The 23,640-nt window shown below is 42.7% G+C and overlaps 1 protein-coding gene across 2 annotated transcripts in view; it reads left to right on the top strand.

Annotated features, from left to right (window-relative positions):
- Window positions 1-931: 931 nt before the first annotated feature.
- Window positions 932-23,640, top strand: part of LOC310871086 (rho GTPase-activating protein 29-like) — a 53,761-nt gene continuing 31,052 nt past the window's right edge. For both annotated transcript variants that reach the window (XM_083782562.1, XM_083782563.1), the window contains exons 1-2: window positions 932-1,072; window positions 1,711-2,160. In XM_083782562.1, the coding sequence (XP_083638688.1) occupies window positions 1,848-2,160 (313 nt within the window). In that variant the 5' untranslated portion in view covers window positions 932-1,072; window positions 1,711-1,847. The remainder of the gene's footprint in view (window positions 1,073-1,710; window positions 2,161-23,640) is intronic.

The raw sequence follows: 23,640 nt of genomic DNA on the forward strand, positions 1-23,640 counted from the left end.
AGGCAGTTCTTTGTTTTCATTAAGTCATGTAATGGGAATTTTATTTTGCTGACTGCATATGTGGCGTGCTATTCGATTAGAACCCCCAAATGAGATAACAGCTAAGCTTTGATGGCCTTGCACTATGGGTACATAGTAATGGAAGTGGCCTAGAATTGATATGGTTCCTTCAACTTCCTTGTGCAATATAAGTATTAAAGGACACATTAATTGTACAATATGAACCAATAGCTATATGTGCACGCTAGAGGGCAGCAATGGCACTGAGGAAGACCCATAGGGAAGACCACATGGGTTCTGGGTTCTATTCCCGACCACGACTTGGAACCTTTCTGGCGCATTGTCTACTCTATGGCATAGTACTGTACTGTAAACATATATTTATTTATTTATTCATTCATTCAGTGTTTAGTAATTTTATTCAAGAAAATGAAACCGCACGTGCCTGCCAGCCAGGGACGAAGGTGATAGACTACATTACCGCTGTGTAGATTAGTTTGTTAAATTCAATACGCCTCCATCTTCTCTAATATGGAATGAAATGAAATGTAATAATAAATACCACAATAAAATAATTATAAAACGAACATTGACGCAAATAAATAATCAACATATTTATTTTTCTTTTTTTTAATATGAGAAGAAAGTACTCTGAAGCTTTCATGCGCGAGGCGAAGGTATTCCTCAACTTGTGCGTCATTATCTACAGTCTATGGTCATTATGGTTTGTAAATTGTAGTTCTGTTCTGTTGAGTTTTTTGGGGGCGCGCGACACCGTCGTACTAACGGAATACATTAGCCCAAAATCAGGCTCGAGGCGAGCAGCCAACCAATCAGGAAGCTTCCGAGGCCGTCACGTGACACAACGGAATAGTAAACGGCTCGTGGCTCTTCTCTCTGTCGTACTGTAGTTCTTCAAACACAACACGGAGGAGGCGAGGCTTTTTCTGCTTTTGTTTGGATTCTTTCTGAAGAACTTCCTATCCTACCACCACCTCTCACTCAAACTGGATATATTAAACTAAAACTTTCGTCAAGTATTTCGTCACTATGTCAGCAAGCTGCCAAGCAGGTGTGTTAGTGTGTGTGTTTGGTGTGTGTGTTTTTATCCTTTTCTTTTTAATAGTCTTTTATTGTTGTTTTTTAGTATTCTTTTTCATTGCTCCAGTGAAATGAAATGCCAGTGGGGCGAGTTGACTAAACGACGCCGTAGTAACGTCACTGTAGACCGGCTCCGCAGTTTAGAAGCGGCCGGTCGGGCCGGGGCACCGCATCACTTATCATGGATAACTGACACTGATTTGAACTAATATGCTTCATCGTTGTTTTGTGGCTTCCTCCTCGCGTGTATATATTTTACTACTTTTGGTATTTAAAAATATATATGTGTATTTTATTTCATTCAAAATAAGAGGGTTCATACAAGGCTATATCTTGATCGTTATTACACGTTTGTAATCTATTTTAGAAATGATCCAGATTTAATGATTGCTTTTACATTTTATACACTACATCACAGACCAGGGGAAAATGTAAATGTTGTCTTGAGTGTTTGTTCCGTTTTGTTATTTCTTGGCCGTCCCAGCAGTAACTTTTTTTGATTGATTGATTGAATCCTTTATTTAATAGTTTGGAGGAAAAAAGCATAGCCTATGGCTTGTTACCATTGGGGTCCTTCATATCATATTAAATTCTACTTCATTCTACTAGTGTGGATCGTCCTGCGGGGACCTGCTGGGGGGGACAGTGATCTCTAGCTCTCCTGGAGGAGCAGCACTCTACGGCCGGCCGGAGTGGCCCGCGGTGCCGGCGGTGTCCCGACCAGGGGCTGGCCGTCCTCCGCCGGGATGTTACGGAAGAGCAGCAGCGGTGCCGGTGCTGGTAGTAGCAGTAGCAGTGGTGGGACCAAGCGCAGCCAGGGGGGGCCGGGGCCGGGCCCACGGCCACGACACTTCACCTCCTCTCACACCGGATCCTTGTCGGCCGGCTCCACCAAGACGTGGGACATGGGCCGCAGCTCTCTGAGCAGCATGGGGCTGGAGGCTCACCTGGTGGGGGGTGTTCCAGGGGTGGATCCGGACTATGTCATGCAGCTGGTCAACGACGTGCGCCGGTTCGCCGACGTTCTGCTCAGCCTCAAGGATGCCTTCCAGTGCAAAGGTGAGATTTTACATAATAAATGGTAAATGGTGCATTTATATATAGCACCTTATACACCGATGGCAGAGGAAACCATGCAAGGCATCAACCGGCTCATCTGGAGCAATTAGGGTTTCAGAGTATTGCTCAAGGGCACTTTGGGGGAGCCCGGGGTCGAACTAGGTACCTTCCGGTTCCCAAGTGCCTGAGCTCTACCTCTAGCCCCTTTCGGGACCCTTATACTGTTTCTGAAGTTTGGCCGACGGTAGGGTCCCTCAGTACTTATTCCACTCTTCAGGGAGACATATGTACATGGCCTCCGTTCACGCCGTGCTGCGCTCTGCTTGAGTGTTGGTGAGATGTTTCAAAGATGCATAAAGCGGCTATAGGAGACTGCCGCAACGTGTATGAAATGGCATTAACCACCGATGCCGTTAAGTATTTTTTTTAAAGTTTGGATGCTCTGAAATTATCTCTTCCTCACTTCCTTATTGACTTCCTATTGTTGCATTCTAGTTACTGCCTCTGATTGGCCGACAGTGTACATGCAGGATGTTTATAATGCTGTTGTGACGTGGGAGGCGGGACAGGGGAAGTGAGGAAGAGAGAATTTCAGAGCAGCCAAAACTTTAAAAACAGCATCGGCGGTTAATGCCATTTCATACACGTTGCGGCGGTCTCCTATAGCCACTTTATGCATCTTTGAAACATCTCACCAACACTCAAGCGGAGCGCAGCACGGCGTGAACATACATCTGTCTCCCATGGAGAGTGGAATAAGTACTGAGGGACCCTGGGGTACAGACGTCCAAAATTCTGAAATGGTAAACCAGGGTTCTGAAAGGGGCTACTCTACCTCCTGAGTCCCGTACAGAATTGATTGAACTCCTGAGAGAGTCTATAAATTGACCCTTGGTCCCTTACTGGTCCATTTGTTCCATTTCTAGACTCTCATTTAAGTCTGGGAGTTTATAAGTGGATTTTACTGTGAAGAACTGCATTATGAATTCAAAGTGGTTGGTTGGTTGGTTGGTGGTCGCTGCGGTGTCTTGACACAAAGGTGTTGCCGGTCATCATTCATGCAGAGACGAAACACCACACAAAGGAAAGTTGCAGGTGTGAAACACAAGACCAAAGGAGATAACGTCACACAACAGAGGGGAAAAGTATGCCAAGTCTTCTTTGTTACCTCTGTTATGTTGCAGTTGCAGTCTGCATCTATCACAGATTTTAGTGTATATTTATTTTGCACATACACACATGGACTCAGATCTGTAAGTGTGGGAATGAACACACACACACACACACACACACACACACACACACACACACACACACACACACACACACACACAATCGTCTAGGAATGAGAGTGAGCGAGTTGTTTTGCCCATTCCTCGGGCTGGAGGAGTGGACCCTCTGTGAATAATCCTTGTCTTGTGTCGTGCTGAGTGTTGCTCAGAGCCGTCACTGAAGCATTCCGCTTATTTGCCTCCCTATGAACAGCGGCTTGTTTTTGAGTTGTGCTCGTATATGAAATCATCTCGTAATATGCCCTCAACGTAATATCTCTCAGCTATTTGTCATCCAGACCAGATGACATGTCATTGATCTCTCAATGACACTAGGGCTCAATAGTGTTCTTGTTGTCTTACTGATATGAGGAGGCATGGCGTTCTGTCGTTAGTAAGGACCATACAAGTACAACATACCATTATGTGCGTCCTTTCACTACAGTTTTTATAAATATCGGCCTATTTGAGATTGTTACTGAAGTCTAATGGCTCTTGAAACACCTTTAATATACACACACCAAAATCACACAATGCCTGTCTTGCAGTTAATGAAAATGCTATTCAATGTTGGTGTTTTCACTTGGATTTTGTAATTAAGTCCATTGTGCCATAATCCATAAGTAAGTCCCATTTGCATGTATATGCTGGAGCTAAATGGGATTAGTCTATGGTACAATGGACCTAAATTTCAAAATCTGGTTTGAATACGCACATTGTTGCACAATGCACATACAACCTTTAACATTTATGCAGAATGTTATATTGAATTGTAATCTCTTCCTTTAGCGGGGTAACCAAACCCAAATTGGTCTAAGAGTTAGATTTGTCTAGCGCTCATGTTACCACACATCCTTCCATCTTCCCATAACCTCTTCAAATTGGAGGGTTTAAAAACCCAAACCAGGTGTTTCTGACCACATCCAGAGGCCAAAATAGGTGGGACATGAATGGAAAGTAGGTCATAAGAGAGATTTTGGAAATATGTTTTGACAACACTGGTCACTTTGCTAGTTAAAAGTTTAGCTCTATGCTGATTTTGATTCAGATTACAGCACTTTTCTTCTAGCAAAGGGAACATTCCATTTTTGTTTACTCAAAGATTCTGCTCTATATGCATTTTGCTTCAGTCATGTTGAACCTGCAACCATTATTTGTGGAGTAAATGCTATCGTAAAACATAGAACATCTACTTTATACATTTTTGTCCACACTCCTTCATTTGAACATACTGTCCCTTTGATGTTATAATACCCAGAAGTTTCTTGAAATTGTATTTATCTAAGGAAGGTTTACTCTTGTAAATTGTACACATTACCTTTTTTGTGCTTAGCTTGCACACCATTTTGTAGCAAAGACCGATTCCACCCAGAAGGGATTCTGTGACAGCTCCTTAAATATGTCTATCAACAGTTTACTCTAAAAGATATAACTAAACCATTACATCAAAACTCTGATTTTTTAAAATCATCATGAGCTGGATTTACCGAATGAACTAAATGTTAACCGTATCTGTGCCAAATGTATATCTTGTGAAAAGGTATTGAGGTCACCTGGGCCATCCACGAGAAACATGAGATTTGATTTTAAATGATTTAAAAACTGTGACAATAAATTAAGAACTCTTTGTCTCTGGGTCGAGGTGATAATGTTTATGATCCTTTTGTTAGTGAAAGCTATCTCTTTTTCCCAGGAGGTTGAGGTGTGTGTGTGTGTGTGTGTGTGTGTGTGTGTGTGTGTGTGTGTGTGTGTGTGTGTGCTCGCGCGTTTGCAGCTGTAATTGAATTTGATTAATTGTTTGTTATTATGACTGAAGGATCAGTAGTAAACTGTAACAGGGATCTTTACCTGATGAAACAAACACATTACATTGTTGCATTGTTTCCGCACAGGGATGAATCATTTTTATTTATGCCATAAAGATTCATATTAAAGGTGCATCAAGCTCTATTGTCAGTAGGTTAGTTTAGGTGGTAACTTACAGCCCGTACCTACTACCTTCATGCTACGATGTGTGTCTGTTAGCATACGTCAGCTCTTTACCATGAAGCAAAAACAGCCACTGCAAACACACTGCAGGGTTCCATGTGGTTGAAGAAAGCTGACAACAGCAGGAATGAAGGAGAAGAGGGTGTGTGTGTGCGTGTGCATGCGTGCATGTGTGTGCGCGTGCGCTGTGTGTGCGTGCAGTGGGTAGCTGGAGCAAGGCGAGGTACGTCATGCCAGGTCTCATGTTATTCTTCTCATATTTGGACAGGTCTGTCACTGGAGTACGGTGTGAAATTGACACGGTTCTTACCCCTCCTAGAAGGTCTGTGATGCTGACTGTGTTGGGGTCCCGTCTGTAGGCTCACATTCCCGTTACAGAGACACTGGGGAGAGGGTTGACTGACTGACTGACTGACTGTCTCTTTAGTGAGCGACTTGCCTCGCCACTCCCTCCTCTCGTCAGTGAAGAATGCAGCAGAAGCAGTGTGAGACAATGCTTATTTTTCTTCCCGAGACGTCGTCACCGCGGGCCCCGTGTTGCTAGAGGACAGCGCAGCGCTTGCAGACAGCACAGCACGGCGGCTTAACTGAGAGCCGCGGGGGAATCGTATCAGTGACGGCGGGTATAAAGCCAGACCCACCATGGCATTCATCACACCCACAGTTACACCTAGGTTTCCCCCCACGGTCGCGTGGGGGGCCCTCGTGGTGTGGATTTACACCATTATACATCTATCTATTAGAGGTTTAGGGTAAATTAGATTACAGTGTCTCTTACTGTAAAAGCAATAAATAGTAGTCAGTCACACTAGGCTTTTCACTGTGGAGGAAAGCCTGGTTTTCATTCAGAATTAACCAGTGTGATCCGAGCTATAGCCTGCCTAGTGCCTACTCTAGAACCTGACAAGAAGTTCTGAATTTAAGCATATTATTACTAAGCGGAGGAAAAGAAACTAACAGGGTTTTTTTTGTTTTTAATTATTTTGTATGATATTCATTGCTGAAAGCTACTGTAAGCTGTTCTAAAATAAACACACCTCTCTTTCACTATGAAGTGCAAAAAAAAATGTTTATAATTCCTCCAGTTCGCCACTCTGACAGAACTCAATTAGAGAATAAAGTACTCATCTATCATTCTGATAGATTAGTCCTCTAACGTATACTCTTACTATCTGTGTCCAGTTGGGTGCTGCAATTTTATTGTTCCTTCACATGAATGCTGAATCAAGTAGCTTTGTTTCACACTAGTTAAAATAAATCATCGACATACCAAACAAAGATTTCCAGGAAGTTCCGGATTCATGAGATTTTGTGTGTTTATGGGTAGGCCGTACCGCTATGATGCCCCTGGTCTGTGAAGTGTGTACGTTGACCATAGACTGTAAAAGAAAATGGACAAAGCGTTCTCCGGGTCTGATATGGACGTAAAATGAAGCCTGTCAGTCCTTGAATTGTAAGTCGCCATCTTTCTAGATCAGTTTGGGCCCAGCTGAGCCATTGCCTGGCCCAGACAACGAGGCGGGACTTCCCCCCCTTCTTCTTCGTTGGTTTTTATTTTGACTCGAGTGGGTGGGGGATCCCGTTCATAGACTGTAACGGTAGCCACGCCCCTCAGAACATACACAACTTTATTATAATAAATGGGACCATCATTTTCCAAAAAGAATATTATGACATTAGAAATGAGACTTTAAACTAGTGACTGGAAGCAGAGAGTATTCATGACCATGTTTATTAAGGTAATACAGTCTAGGTGAAGTTGGGCCCAAATACATGGACTTCTATGGGGCTATGGGTTTTTTTTGGGCCCAATGACAGCGCCACAACAGGCCATTATATGAACTTTCAGGAAATCCCGATTTCCTTGTGGCTTCACAAAATATCTGTCTGACTGCCCCCCTGACGTTGACACATTAGGCCCATAATTGGACACTACACTACAGTATATGAAATTGTATAACACAGTATTAAGCTATTCAGAAATAGTTTGTTATGAGCTGTGGCTGTCTGGCTGATCAGGTCACCTCCTGTCCCCGTCCTCTGTGGTCTTGAGGTGACCTTTGACCCCTCACGCGTTCCACCACCAAACCCCTGTTGACCTCTGACCTCCATCACCACCACCACATCAGACACGACATCAGATCGCCTGGTTTTCATTTCCATAAAGCTGTAGGCCGCCGATTCCCAACCTCTGGACCGGGGCACATTGACTGGTGGGTCGTGATATCACAAGTGGGCCCCTAAATAATTGGCAAAACACTATAATTCTAATGATCTGCGGCCTCCTGCATTATGTGCAAATTCATAACAGGTGGTACGCTGGGCCGTTCAGTGACTTCGACGATTGCTTCCACTTAGAAAAAGAATGACACAGAATTTCTTGACAGAAAGTAGCTCTTAACATGTCTACGGTGGATTTTTATGAAAAAAAAGCTTGGCAGATTGAAAGAGGATAATTCAAGCTTGGCCTAGAGCTGCAATGTTGGTGAGTTTAACTTGTTTAATACAAGCAGATCGCAAAAGCAAATTGGATGAAATGGGAGTCAATGGAGGGTATTGCAACTCTAGATTCTAGAGTTGCAAATTGTGTCTAGTTTTGCCTCAGACCCAGACAAGTTTTGCCTCAGACCCAGACAATGACAATCCGATATATGGGCTGTTTTGGAGGTAAATAAATACAACAAAAGATCTAAATTATTGGACTTCGTCTATTCTTGGAGCCTTGACCGATCGGCAACTGTTAGAGGTCCGACACAGTGGAGCACGGCAGAGCTGTAGCAGTATGTCAGGGATTGAACTGTTAAGCCAGATTTATAATTTTTGTCCTATGACGGTGTTGCATGCCAAAAATAGCAGATCTACAAGCTTACAGCCTGCTGTGATGCAACTCGTGAGCTTGTAAAGCTTCTATTTTCGGCAGGCATCACCGTCTTATACACCAGCATAACGGAGCACCTTGCAACAGCTGAAACGTTGCATAATAGTATAGGAGTAATACAGTCGTAGAATTGGTAATTAACACCTGATCATTGTCATCTTTATTGTTGGCCTATATGGAAATTGGGAACAGAGCTACAACGTACAGAATTAAATGTTTATTCAGTCGAAAGTCGCAACTGTTCAAGATTAATCTGCATTGCTTTGGAAAAAGACAGCTTGGCTAATGGTTTTAATCAGGAAGAAAAGGCAGCCCTCTATGCATGCACGCCCGGTCGCCCGCGTGCGCGCGTGCACACACACACACACACACACACACACACACACACACACACACACTACTATACTTGTGAGGACATCGACATTTTAGTGCAGCATTGACAATAGCCCAAAATTACTCTAACTCCAAATCAAATCTCTGAACTGGAAATGCCGAATATTAACCCTAAACCCAACATGCATCTTTTTCTAATTGTAAACCTTACTCCCCATTGTGTCTTTATCCTTAAAACAACCCTTTCTCTTGTGAGGAGCAGGAAAACGAAACGGTCCTCACAATCATTGTATATTCCGCACATTCTACTATACTTGTGGTGACATTTGGCTCTCACAAGTATAGCAATATACAAGCACACACACACTCTCAGCCGAGCCCCTGTCTCCCCTTCCCATCCCCCCACTCCCCTACATACTTTGCATTCCTTTAGAACAAATGTTCACTTGTAGCTATAGCGCCTTCAATAGACCGACGGACGGTAGGTGTGAGGCGGTTTGTGTGTGTATGAAAAGAAATGGAGGTTCCTGTAGAAATGAATCATTACATTTAGGCTGTTTCTCTAACTTTGACAAACGTGTGCAATACTGTGTCGTGGAGCTGGCTGGCTGCTTAGCCGAGGTCACTTGTTTCGTTTCAGTGTTTCGGAGAGAAGTTTGGAAAACAAGTGCTTTTAGAGAGAGGATTCTTACAAAACGTCCAATGGGAATTCATGTCATGGGAGGGTTGACAGAATTGGGTAGCAGCATTTCCTCTGAGAGGAGGCCTCGGCATGTACCTACACTACACTGACAAGCTGGCTACGCAGGAAAATCTCAGTGTAAAAATGATGTGTCCATTTGGTTCCATTTCCACTCTGGAGTTAAATTGACGCTGAAGATTTTACTGTGTAGCTTATATCACATTATTGAAATAACCATAGTAATAGCCATTAGCCATAGTAGCAAAAGAGAGCACTGCAGTCTCATTTCTCAACTTACCACTTTTGCACAGATTCAGATACTAGGAGGCTTTAGGCCTCATCTACTGACATAAATCATTCCCGCTTTGCATAGTTAAGTGAACACAAGGGAACATACCCAAGTGAATTTAATCTAGAAATGTATAATTTTTTTCCTTTTTTAAACCACAGTTTATTGACATTTTCAAGATAGTTGCAAGCGAAGCAGTGGTTTTCTACCATTATCAAGCCAAAGTTGAGGAATGTGCGTTTTAGGAATGCGCACTGTGGAAGTTATGGATGGCGTATAGGCCCTGCAGGCAGATGGGCCAGATGAAACTACAAGCTGATATCTTTTAGACTTTACTGGCTTTTGTTGCATTTACAACAGCAGATTGGGGTCAGGACACAGTCTGATAGCCTCGTTCCTTGAGGGTCTCTTTTGTTCCTGGAAGCTCAGGGTTGAAGTTAGGCCCTTTTAACTTCAGGTAGAGGGAAGAAGGACAAATAGAAAGCACGTTTCGCTCCAGCACTTTTACAGTTGCCATTCCAAGGCTGAGCAAACATCTTGAGGCATATTTGTAGGGCATGTGGTTGAAGGCTTATTTACTCAGTGTATAGTGGGCATTGTACAGTTGAGTTTGAACACACATAAACTCTCCAATGCGTTTTGCTCTGCTCCCACCCTGGGAATTTATGCCTTTTTTTTTTCAATTCAGAGCTGTTACGCCGAGAACCAACAGATTACTGTTGAAATCGACTGATCGGATTTATTATGTTTATTCTGGTAAGATAAGGCAACAAAGTACACAATGTTTGTCAATTATACTCACAAGTTATCTGAACCAAACATAAATGTCTTAAATACCCTACCCAGGTGTGAAAAACAATTGTATACTATAATTATAATACTGAACAAAGACGCATGCATTCCACATGGTTGTTAGTGAAGTTGTAGGCTGAAACGAACATATTAGAAATGTTTAGCCATTTGTTCAACAGTTAATCACTTTCACCCTGGCATTCCTATTTTGGTATGTCATTCTAGGCCAAAATGTTCTAAATCTGTTTTGAAAATAGCAGATCTACAAGCTCACAACACCTGTGAGCTTGTAGATTGGCTAGGTCTTTTGATGAATGATTCATTATTTTCTGTTGATTTTTGAATGGTTGTTTCATCCCTACATGAGATGACAGTCTTTCAAATGGAGAAGAACATATCTGTCTGACTCGCACGTCATCATTGAAGCAGGAATGCCATAGGTTTTTTCAACAGTCAGCCGGTGTCATCTTGACACTGTGATAAGATCTGGCAGGGCTCCAGTTGAACGGCATTGTTCTGTCTAGCGCTCAGTGCCAGACTGACTTTAATCATACAGTCAGTTTAAAAAGGGCAGACCACTGAACTCGTGTAATAAGAAACGTGTTGTGTAGGCAGGCCTGTAGAGCATTTTCTCCTGTATTTATTTATAGCTGAATGTTGATGGTCGAGATCTTGGGTTATTCAATGGAGGCAAGCTATCATTCTTTTTCATTTTTAAGTTTGTATGGTGGTGGTTTGTGTTGGTTGAGTGAAAGGCTAAGTTCAGGTTAAGACACCCCCCAAAAAAACTAAAACAAACCGACTGTCTTTTTTTATTTATTAGGTTAATTATTAATTAGCATTTAGCAGACGCTCTTAATCCAGAGCGATTACAATTACGGTAAGCAAGAACAACACATGGTAATACATCAAAAATATAGAAATGGTCATCAAGGATGATCATAAGCAAGCTAAGAACCTAACATCCGTCTAACAGTAGAATATCTGTATACACTGTCTGTCTGTCTGTCTTCCTGTATGCGTACAGTATGTTTTTGTGTGGACAACACCCACACGGTGTATGTTTTGTTGATATCATTATGCATCATATGATGCCATTCATTTGTGATTGGCATCTGGAACGTGCAGTGTAGCGGCTAACCACAGATAAAACGCATCCAACAACAATACTGTAGCTGTAGCACTGACCACAAGAACGTGCTCCCTAATCCTTAAAACCAGTGCCGCTGCTGTGCCAACACAAGTGGCCACTTTGCCAGTGCTTGCGGGTGGCACAATCACTTGAAATAAAAAGAAGAATCCTTCACCCCTAATGGTTTTAATGGCCCCGGCGCTCTTAGGAGAGAGAAAAGAGAAATTTGTTGGGCAGTAACTTTCCCTCTGTGATGCTGAAGGATGTTTTTGTGCAAGCCTGTGGTCGGGGTGTTTCCTGGGGTGTGGATTTATGGTTATGGCCTGTAGATCTCCGGGTCTTGGCCAGTGGTGTAAAATGTACCGGTACTCATAATTTTGACTTAATATAGAAATACTCTGTTACAAGTAAAAGTCTAGGAATTCATTATTTACTTGGGTAAAAGTACAAAAGTATTGGCTTCACGATGCGACACATTGTGAGCTTGTAGTTCGGCTATTTTCAAATGGATTTTAGGGCTTAAGTGGTTCATGTATATTTTGTAATAATAATCAAAATCTACAAAGTAACTAGTAACTAAAGTTGTCAAATAAATGTAGTGCAATGTAGTGTAGTACAATACTTTGATCCAAAATGTAGTGGAGTAGAAGTACAGAAATTGGAAATAGTTACTCAAGACTAAGTAAAGTACAAATAGCTCAAAATTGTACCTAAGTACAGTACTTAAGTAAATGTACTTAGTTTCCACCACTGGTCTTGGCTCCGGGTGATTGGCCACAGCCAGGGGTGGGATTATTGGGCCCACGGGGCTCCTGCTGGAGGGAGGGAGAGAGATGATGGCCATTGGTTGGTGTGGAGTGGACATGGCTGCCGTTTACAACGGATCAGGAGGCCTAGTGCAGTGGTTCCCAAACCTTTTCATGTCAAGCGCCGCCAAATTTACACTAATTGGCCCGCGGACCCCCATTTGAAACGATATGCCAGGGACCCCCATAAGAGAAGATCTTTTACGCCTCTAGCATTGATTCTTAACCTGTTTAAATTCAAGGACCCCCAGTTTGACATGCATTAGTCTACGGACCCCCATTTAATGCCATTTCTATCTCTGGGACCCCCAAATTATATTGTAAAATCAATGTACAGGGACTAAAGGGTGCGCGGGCTAATTAGTGTCCATTTGTACATTATCAGAGTTACAGGCCCATAATGGTCCATTTGGTTCCAAACTATAATTTAGCTGGGGTACCCCTGGAACTCCCTCAAGGACCCCTGGGGGTCTCTGGACCCCATTTTGTGAACGACTGGCCTAGTGTGTGTGTGTGTGTGTGTGTGTGTGTGTGTGTGTGTGTGTGTGTGTGTGGATGAGACCGCACAGAAAACGGGGCTGTTCTGGGTGGCCATTGTTGTTCCACGGTGCCACCTTACCCCTTAGTCCCTGTAAACGTATTAGCCATATTCTACTATTTTGAAAAACATTTTAAAATAGTTCAACTAGCCTACATCTACATCGACAATCTGTGAGCTTGTAGATTGGATTTTTGAACTATTTAAAAATGTTTCTCAAAATAGTAAAAAAAAATAGATAAGATGTGTAATGAAATATAGCCCCAGCGGGGATAGTTTTGACAGATCAGTATTATACATTTAAAGAAAACGGACCACTTTGAATGAAACAAGACCACGACAATTATATTACAACATAAAGACACAAATAATGTCATATTATATTGTAATATAATATAGAAAACTATACCATTCAGTTAGTACTGTAAACCTTAAAGGCGTACACGTGGTCATCATATGGGTCATCAAAAATTCCATGAATCCTTTTTTAAATTACTTCCTGAAAACGAAAACGTGCTGCGTGATGACGTGTCGAGGCCCACATCAATAAAAGCCAATAAAAATGAAGCTCATCTGTTTGATTCCCATATCTGCGCGTCCGTCAGAACACAGGTGCTACTGATTACAGAAATCCAATTGAAGATGTCATCCAGACAGTGTATTACTCGTTTTCAACCTAATCATCACGCTAAAATATGTATAGGTTGTGTACAAGTTCGAAAAAAATCTCCTGGTTTTTCTGCCGTCTCTCTGTCACTTTGTAAACAAACCACTGTGCATGAGACGGACGTACGTATAGGACCCATAGCCTGGAGGGATGCAACGCTCTGATTGGTTCAGAAACTTCAGAGCTAACGTTTCAAGCTGAAATGCCCACCATTTCCGCTTCACTACACCTTTAAAGGTGTGTTGGAATGAACAATACGGTCATTTTATTTTGAAGTTTCACCCTGAAACAGCTCGTAGACCCTCCCGCTGAGCAACGCTTGTTTAAAAGCGAGCTTCAATGCGGTGACCAAACACATTGGGAGCAATGCTTTCCAAGCATTGCTCTCATCCTCTACATTAACGATGGCAGTTACAACGGGTGTGTTTTAGATGTTAATACATCTAAAACAAGTTAGTTTAGGTTGAAGAACTGCCACCAACTTGTGCGTGCTGTGTCAGGAGTTGTCGCATCTCGGGTATGCGCACACTGACACACACACACACACACACACACACACACACACACACACACACACACACACACACACACACACACACACACACACACACACACACAGTCACATCCGTTATACTGTCAAAAGTCAGACAAATATGTGATATGATATTTAGGGCATATCGCCCAACCCTTGTTGCACAATGTGTGCCCCACATAAAAGCTAAACTATCTAATGAGCTACTGTCAAACCCAACAGTCAACACTTCAATTATAAATTGGTGCCACTGAGATACATTTCCACACCATACACTGTCATCCTTTGTTTAGCTATAGTTGCATCACATGGTGAATCACCCTCAGAATTAAGGGTCATTCATACTTCGATGCGAGCCGGTGTTGCGCTGCAACGCACAGTGATCTTATACTTGGCTATTTTTCAGTGGTGGAAAAAGTACTCAAATTTATTTACTTAAGTAAATGTATCAATACTGCAACATAGAAATACTCTGTTACAAGTCAAAGTCTGGAATTCTGGAAGTCTTGAGTAAAAGTACCAAAGTATTGGCATCAAAATGTAATTGAAGTATCAAAAGTAGAAAGTACTCATTATGTAGAATGTCCCATTTCAAATCTTCAAATGTATACAAATCTTTTGAAAATAGCAGATCTACAAGCTCACAATGCGTCGCTTTCAAATAAATGCAGTGGAGTAAAAGTACAATATTTGGATCCGAGATGAGTAGAAGTAAATGTATTGGAGATTGGAAATATTCAAGTAAAGTACAAATACTGTGTACTGTACTTAAGTAAAATAAATGTACTTCATTACTTTCCACCACAGCTATTTTTATCGTGTGACATGGCATGACACCACATATCAATCACTGTACTGTACTCGTAGATAGCACACGTGCGCCGAACCGTCCCGCAACTTTGTTACAACTAACTTCCTGCCAGAGAGGCTCACACTATCAGTGACTCACTTGAAGGTCTGTCAACATGAAAAATTCATTATTCACTTCACAGTGACACTGTTCATATGACTCACTGTGTGAGTGTTGACAGCAGAGACGGACTATTTGTCAAAAAGTCAACACGTCTGGTATCACCACAGCCTTGAGGAAAACAGAAAATTGAAGGGTTACTTTTTTATTTGGTTTACTTACAATCCAGAAATACATTACATGGTTTGGATGGCAAAAGTATAGAATCTCTGTTTTCCACTCTGCTCCAGTGGGGACCAGAGTGCTGCTGCTTTTCGTTCAAGCTCCATATGGTGTTGCATGCATTTAAAGGTAGAATAACAGATAAGGCACGACTTCAGATATTTACATATCGTACTACAGCATTCCTAGACTACAATATCAGTTTCTCTTTTGTGTGGGTAAATACATGGAAATTACTTGAAATAAAACATTCTGAAAAGGCGGCTCTACATGAGTACAGGTACTGTCTGTAGCAGAATGGAATTGAAGAATCATGACATCCCGAATGGAGGAAGATTCTAGTTGCACATATAATGTGTTGACTGTATTGGGTACAATATTGGCCTATAAATCGGCTATATTTGCTATGCTTTATAGTCTATTAGACTTTTTATTTTAAAACGTGAAATTAAATGTATTGATACTAGAATGTTGCGGCCCTAACGGGCAGCTCATCCCAGAGTTACGTTGCAGTGCACTATGGGAAGAAGGAAATTGCAGGAGTTGACTCCACATGTAGTAACGGATGGCTTATTAGTTATTATTATGTGTCCTTATTAGTGTAGTGTAGTCAACACGTACACACTGCCCGGTATTTGCTCCGATTATGCTGTCGGGGAGCAAAAACCCCTGATCTGACGTTAAGCGGTGCCCAAAATGTAGATCACGATCTACCAGTATAGATCACAAAGGCTTTGCAGGAAGACCACATGACATGCCCCTAAAAATATATATAATTTTAGCAGAGGCTCCAATGAGAAGACGGTACAGTGTTGCCAGGTTCGCGAATTGTAAGCGAGTAGTGTGTGTAAGTAGCGTGGTGAAAGGCCTTGTTTCTGGGCCTGTTTTCATAGACCAGTGGGGCAACAGTGGAGTTGCCAGGTCCGTGAGTTTTAAGCGAGTCGTAGTATGTGTAAGTAGCGTGTTGAATGGCATTTCTTTGTGGGCTTGATTTCATAGACCTGGCGAATTTTGCTCACAAATTCTTGCGGACATCTTTTGCTCACATGTTTTCATTTGTAGTATAGGATGCACCCTTACATTTTTATTTTATTATATGGGGAGCTTGCATGAGTTTGCCGGGGTGGAAGCTCTTCCACTCCTGACATTACAGCCTGGAGTATGGGAAATGTGTGGGCGGACGGATTTAGCTCTTCAAACACCAATTTCCAAAATGTATGTAACATATGTATTATCTCCGCCAGACCGGAACGGCCAAGGGCAGGGATTATGTTGTTGCTCCCGTGAGTCTGTCTGTCTGTGTCTGTGAGTGTGTCTGTGGGTCTGTCTGTGAGCAGCTAATCTTGGCCACCGCTGAGCTGATCGTGTGAAACTTTGCAAGCACACCCAATAGCTTCAAGGAAGAACCTACACCCTAAATTATTCAAACTGGCCTCATGGTGGCGCTGTCACAGTCCACTTCACATTTTGGCCTTTTACTATTGAACTGTACAATCAAAAAACATTTCTTTCCACCTGACAAGGTGTTCTCACTGTTCTGCCTTTTGGGGTTTTCTTCAAAACACACTTGACCGTGAAGACATCTAATATCTCTTTTGCAATTTCAAGGCCCCTCAGTTTGATATGCAGTCCATTTGTACACATCTGTACACTTTCAGAGCTACAGATGTGTAAGGGTCCATTTGGTTTCTATTCCTACCCATCAATCATTTAGCTGGGGACCCTCTGGAGACCCCTGAAGGACCCCTGTGGTTCCCAGAACCCCATGTTGAGAACAGTGTCGTAGGCAAGCTGTTTTCCTCATGTCACTGTCTGCTTTAGGACTCAAACCTGTGACCTTTTCCAGCTGCACGGGCAGTTTCTCTAATCACCAGACCACCTTGACACCTGTTTATGGACTGCCCTGCTGTTTACTGTCTAAGCGATTGTCTGGAGCCCCTCCTCCTCTCTCTCCAAACGAGGCAAGGGGGAAAGATGGCAGCAAGGCACACAGCAGGGCTCCGGTTGTTTGGACGGGGGAGGAAATGAGTGTTTGGAGATGGAATCCTGACCAAATGGTTCCACCTGTCGCAGATCAGGTTGCAGGCAAACGGCTCATGTCATGGCAAATTAGAAACCCGTCGCAGCAGCGAGTGCATGTTTGGCCTGGCCCTTTTTTTAAATCATTAAATAATTTGAGTTATTGAAACCGCTAAGTGACGACTACCATCATTCCAAGGCAGGGGGCTCGTTGTGAACGCTTCAGCTGCTCGCGCACACTTAGCTGTCTGTTTTAAAACGACCACCAATGGCATTTTTAATAATCCAACTCCTTTGACCTATACTGAAATAAAATTAGTTTAGTTTATTAAAAAATAAATAAAAAATAAGGAAAGCTGCTTGCAGATATCATTGCAAGAAAAATAAAAGCTTTTCATCAAAAGAATAACAACGAAACAAACTAACAACGTTTACTAAAGTCATACTGAGTTGTGAGTACTCCAATAATCATCATTTAGCTTACAACCACACTTGATGTCATTGTCGTTGTGAGATATCCTACCCTGAAAAGGATATGCTGATGCTGCCTTCCAAATCAGGCAAATTAACCTGCAACGGTTCTGCGTTGACTTCTGACTGCAACTCCCACCGGAATGTCTTCCTGCCTTTTAAATGCTGCTCTGGGACTCAGGCAGGCAGTTTGTCAATGCCTTGGAGGAGGAGTGACATTGATGATGGATACCTGTGAGAATCGATGGTGGAAATAACAAAATTGTAAAGTCATGTTATGTTGACATACATATATCTGTCACGCTGGGGGGTGCATACTTAGTTTAGACTAGTCATTGGTTAGACATGAGTTAAGGTTAGGTTTAGGTGTGCTGCCCCGTGGGGGGTTAGGTTTCGGTAAGACGTCAGGGGGATGAAGGGGGCAGTGGCGTAAAGTAACAAGTACAAGTACACTCAAGTACTGTACTTAAGTACAATTTTGAGGATTTTTGACTTTACTGTCTGAAGTATCAAATAAATGACATTTTCAGTACGTTTACTTCATCTCAGAAACAAATATTGTACTGTATAAATACAGTACTATTATTTTAAAACTTTAGTTACTAGTTACTTTGTAGATTGTCATAATTATTTAAAAACATACATTAACCACTTCAGCCCTACATTTTTCGGCGATTTGAAAATAACTGATCTACAAGCTCACAATGTGTTGCAATGCAACACATTGTGAGCTTGTAGATCGTCTATTTTCAAAATATTTTTTATTTTTATACATTTGAAAACTTGTGAAGTACTTTCTACTTTTGGTACATTTTGAATGATACCAGTACTTTTGTACTTTCACTAAAGTAAATAGTGAATTCCGTACTTTTACTTTGTACAACGCTGTATTGATTGACGTACTTTTTTCCCACCACTGGCGGGGGGTCAGAAAGAGCCCCGGCCTGCGGCGGTTTCACCGTTAACTTTGAGTGAGCAGCAGCGTGGCTGCCGCCGAGGCTTGTTCCGTGTGAAGTCAGTATAGAGTAACCGTTGCATGTCCAGACAGGCCAATTGATTGCCTGTTATTATCAGCTGGGGTGGAAGTGGCTACAACAGTTGCTGGCAGGCAATGTGAGGATTGGGTTTACATTGACACACACACACACACACACACACACGCACACACACACACACACACACACACACACACACACACACACACACACACACACACACACACACACACACACACACACACACACACACACACACACACACACACACAAAAACACACACACACACACACACACACACACACACACACACAAAGAGGTCTTTACGAGACAATGAGAACCCCTCACCCCCCACATACACACACACACAATGAGAACCCCCGCACACACACATACACACACACACACACACATTCTCGCGGAAATCTGTCAAATCAGCAAAAGCAAATATTTGAAAAACAGTATTGTCTTAGTTTATAACACACCTTAGTTGATTAGTAAAGACAATGTGTTATTAACCTACACAAGACAAGTGGAGTAGATCCTGCCTCGTAGGACAGAATCACGGTGTGGATTTTGCAATACCAGCGGACAAGGTTTTGTCGACATTTTTTCCAACAGTAACATAAAGGAAAACAGTAGGCTCCCTCTGCCACACACAAGGATAGGCTGCACTGTTAGAACATTGTTATAACAAGTTTTGCTATGTTGTAGATTTGCTACTTTCGCTATTCGTCGCATGACATACAGTATATACAGTGGTTAATGCATTGGTTAATGCATGCACTCATGCACCCATCTAAAGAGGCTGAGGCCGTTTGAAAACCCCCTGACTGTCAAACTTTGCCCTGGAGGAGACCCGCGGTCTTGATCTCGCCGAAAACAAACACAGAGCCACTGGCTGCTCGACTCGCCAACTGTTAAAGGGAAAGACAAAGCGGCCTTGAGTTATGGCTGGGTGCCGGCGGGGGGTCTTCCTTTCAACAATATGGCGTGGCCCCCCGAACGCCTCATCGGCATTATCTCCACCAAAAACAATGCCCAGCCCGCCCCCTCCACGCGCACACACACACACACACACACACACACACACACACACACACACACACACACACACACACACACACACACACACACACACACACACACACACACACACACACGCACTACCCGCCATCGTTGGGGGTGAATTTCCAGAGAGCCCTTTTGATGCCATTGTTGTGACAAAACCAATTTCGCAGCAGTGATGTGACATGGTGTACTTCCTGGTGGGGCGATAATGAAAGCGGCCAGCGCTTGTTTACTGAGCCTCTCCTGCCTGCCAGCCTCCACTCGTTTCACACACGTTTCATGTGTAAGCTTTCACACAGAATTGGACCTGACTTGAATCTTTTTTTATCAGTTTGCAGAGCTGTGTCAGGCACCTCATACTTCAACACTTCTCTCTTCTCTTTTTGACCATTGGCTATCCTTTAATGGGGAGACTTTCCCCCCAGACTCACAATTTCCCATAGACTGGGAGGACGTTTTCCCATAGCCTGGGAGGACACCAAAAGAAGCCGGAATGTTTGGAATGTTAATCTCTCTCTCTCTCTCTCTCTCTCTCTCTCTCTCTCTCCTCTCTCTCTCTCTCTCTCTCTCTCTCTCTCGCGCGCACACACACACGTTACCCACTCTGTACATGACATTTCTGTGGAGTTATTTTGTTGCTTTGGAATTGCTGCAAGCTGATATAATATGACTGAGTGACGAGTCATTGACTTGTTTTAAACCCATTTATACCTGGAATACCTTTACGTTAACGTTATACCTTTCAATCTTTGTAAATATTTGAAGATTGTCAGAAAACCTTTGTAGAATCTACCTCAGGTCTAAATCGGTTAATATAAATACAGTAGTTTGTTTGCTTATGTCTGTCTTGGGGATCAAAGAGTGTGAAGAGCAGTGAATTAAACTGATTCTTTAGTAGCCTAGTTACAGCTACACATGAACGGCGATATCGATTGTAGATGATATCTATAGTCTCATACTGTATCAAATATCAATTTAATATCGATAGAGCTTCTCCTTATAGTTATCAGTGGGCGTTAAGTAACTCACACTGCCGGTTTCCCCTTCACTCCTTGAATCCTCTCCTCTATATTCTGAACAATAGTCACTAATTGAAATCAGCTCATTTGGATGGAAAGGAGAAACCTGTGACATCCGATCCAATTAACATCTGTGACTGACATCCTTCGAGATCGAGATAAGATTGAACCTCTATCGATGCCCAGGGTGAAACTCATCATTCATCTTTGGTCTGTCATCTTTTGTTATTCAAAGGCATCGCTTCTCAAGTGTTCCTGTCGTTATTGCCTTGCTCTTGAATATGCTAATAATGTACAAGGCAAGCCCACACGCAGAGGACCACTGCTGAGGGATAAAAGTAAGAATGGGATGATGTTTAATGGAGGAGCCCCTTATCATCGTGTGGTGAAGGGGGGGTTGTGGGGGAATACGTCCACCATCGACTGCAGGGACCCGCGTTCAGTTCCTGGCATCTCGGCTGGGCGCTCCAACAAACAAAAGCGTGTGAACTTTTTATATATCAACAGAGTTAATTTAGTATTCAATCAATAAATCAATCATTCAATCAGATTGGCTATTTTTGAAATGTTTTTGCGTAATGACATGCCCAAAAAATATGGATAGATTTATTTTATTTTTAAAGATTCGTTTTTGGCTTTTCTGCCTTTATTGATAGTATCAAGTGAAGATAGACAGGAAAGAGGGAGAGAGAGAGAAGGGGAGAGACACACAACAAAGGTCGTCATGAACGGGACTCGAACACGCGACACGCTGTCAGGCCAAAGCCTATATGTGGCATGCGCCTGGACCACTTGGCCAGCGGGCGCCGCATGGATAGTTTATTAATCGATCCCTTTATTAATTACATTATCAATATTTTTAAATAATCAATTAAATCGATTTGTTTGGTTAACTGTTGCAGTTAAGCAATTGTGTCCTCATCGCTTCCCTAGAAACTCTCCCACTCCTCACTGTCTCCACACTGTCAGGGGAATCGTATCATGCCTAACATGAGTCATGTGATTGTCTACTTACTACATCCTCCCCCAGGGACTACTGCAGTACATTGGGAAATGGAAATGGCTAAATTGGGCAGGAAAGGTCTTCAAAGTGTGAGTGTCATCATGGTTCCCTGCCTGGGGTCAGTCGACTCAGTCCTGCAGACCCCCTCCTGCTTTGCAGCCCACAGGTGTCCTCTAATCCTGTGTTGGGTGTGGCTGAGGTCAACGCTATGTTAGATTAGTCAGCTTCAGGCCAGTGAGGAGGACGGCCTTTTAGCAGAATGCCTTAACAGTCTCATGATGGGTGTGTGTGTGTGTGTGTGTGTTTAAAGAGTGGGCACTGGGAAGTATGACAGCAACAGCATTTATTTATATAGCATTTATGCCATTATTGATAGGACACTAGACTGATATGAAATACGGAGAGAGATGGGGAGTAACATGCAGCAAAGGTGGTCATGATCGGGGTTTCGAACACGCAACACACTGTCCGGCTGGCATTGAAGCCTACCAGGGTGCCCGGACCACCACGCCTGCGGCCTGGGCCAATCAACAGCATTTATTGAGTGATGATGCGTCATCGTGTTCCCAATATTAATAATTTTTGTTATATTTTAGACCACGGTAGTGTTCTCTGTATTAAATGAAAATTCATGATCGAGTATATCTGACAATTTGCAATTGTCTAAACCTGAATTTATGATACATGATTGATTAGGCCTATATGCAATTCATTTGTTTGAAACACTCAACAATCAAACGCAGTTTCCTGAATCCTAACACAAGTTCTGTCAGGAAAGGAAGTGTAGTCATTCTACTAGTCTGCATTGCAATCAGAAGTGCTTCTGCACGTGGGCACCAGACGATACTGCAGGTGAGTTCATGTGTGAAGCCTGATTTATGTTCTGTTGGGCGATGGTGCCATGTGCTGAGAATCACAGAGAATATTAGGCCACACAAGCTCACATGCGATGCATCGCATCACATGCGCTGTGAGCTTGTATGTCTGCTATGCTCGGTGCGAGACACTGACAAACGACAAAGTATAAAGCAGGCTTTACTCACGTTTTGGAAGGAGCAGCTGGCTGGCACAGTTTGGAAACAACAGTCATCTGTTTTTCATCAAGTCCTCCACACCATGGTAGAGGAATGAGATGAGAGGTTGCATTTATTGAGAAGTTAAAAAGGAATCACGGAAGGGGGGGGGGGGGGGGGGGGCTGAAAATGAGAGCCTTTCTCTCTCTCTCTCTGTGTGTGTGAGTGTGAGTGTGTGTGTGTGTGTGTGTGTGTGTGTATGTGTGTGTGTGTGTGTGTGTGTGTGTGTGTGTGTGTGTGTGTGTGTGTGTGTGTGTGTGTTCAAATCCCACCCACACCCAACCTACCCACCCATCTCTCTCTTTCATGCACACAAGCACTAACTCAATAGACTGGTTCAGAGCATAGTAAACAGTATTAATCCAGACCTAAGACCTGAGATTAAGTTATTTGTGATGCTACTGAACTGCAGGATAATGAGCCGCCACAAGAAGAAAGTACCAGAGGCACTTGGCAAGACAAGATTCAAATGCCTGAGTTACACTTGGTTGTGCGCAAGTTGTCGGTCAAGGTCTTATATGTTTTACTGTTTGGAGATATTCACCAGTTTTAAAGAAATGCAGCGTTGATAGTTGTTCATTTTCAGTGACTGTCTGATTTCAGAACAGGAACGTATCTAATGTTTAGAGAGAAGCTTGCTTGTACAAGGCAAAATTGTGGTTGATTTTGTCTGTCTGAGAAGAGAAAGTGAGAACTCTCCTCCTTTTACAGCTTAAATGGAAGTGTTCTTAGCCATATTCATCCTATTTTGGGCATGTCATTAGGCAAATATTCTCAAAAAGTCTAGA

This window comes from Protomyctophum parallelum (genome assembly GCF_964188405.1).
Source record: "Protomyctophum parallelum genome assembly, chromosome: 14".
In the NCBI taxonomy this organism is placed as follows: Eukaryota; Metazoa; Chordata; class Actinopteri; order Myctophiformes; family Myctophidae; genus Protomyctophum; species Protomyctophum parallelum.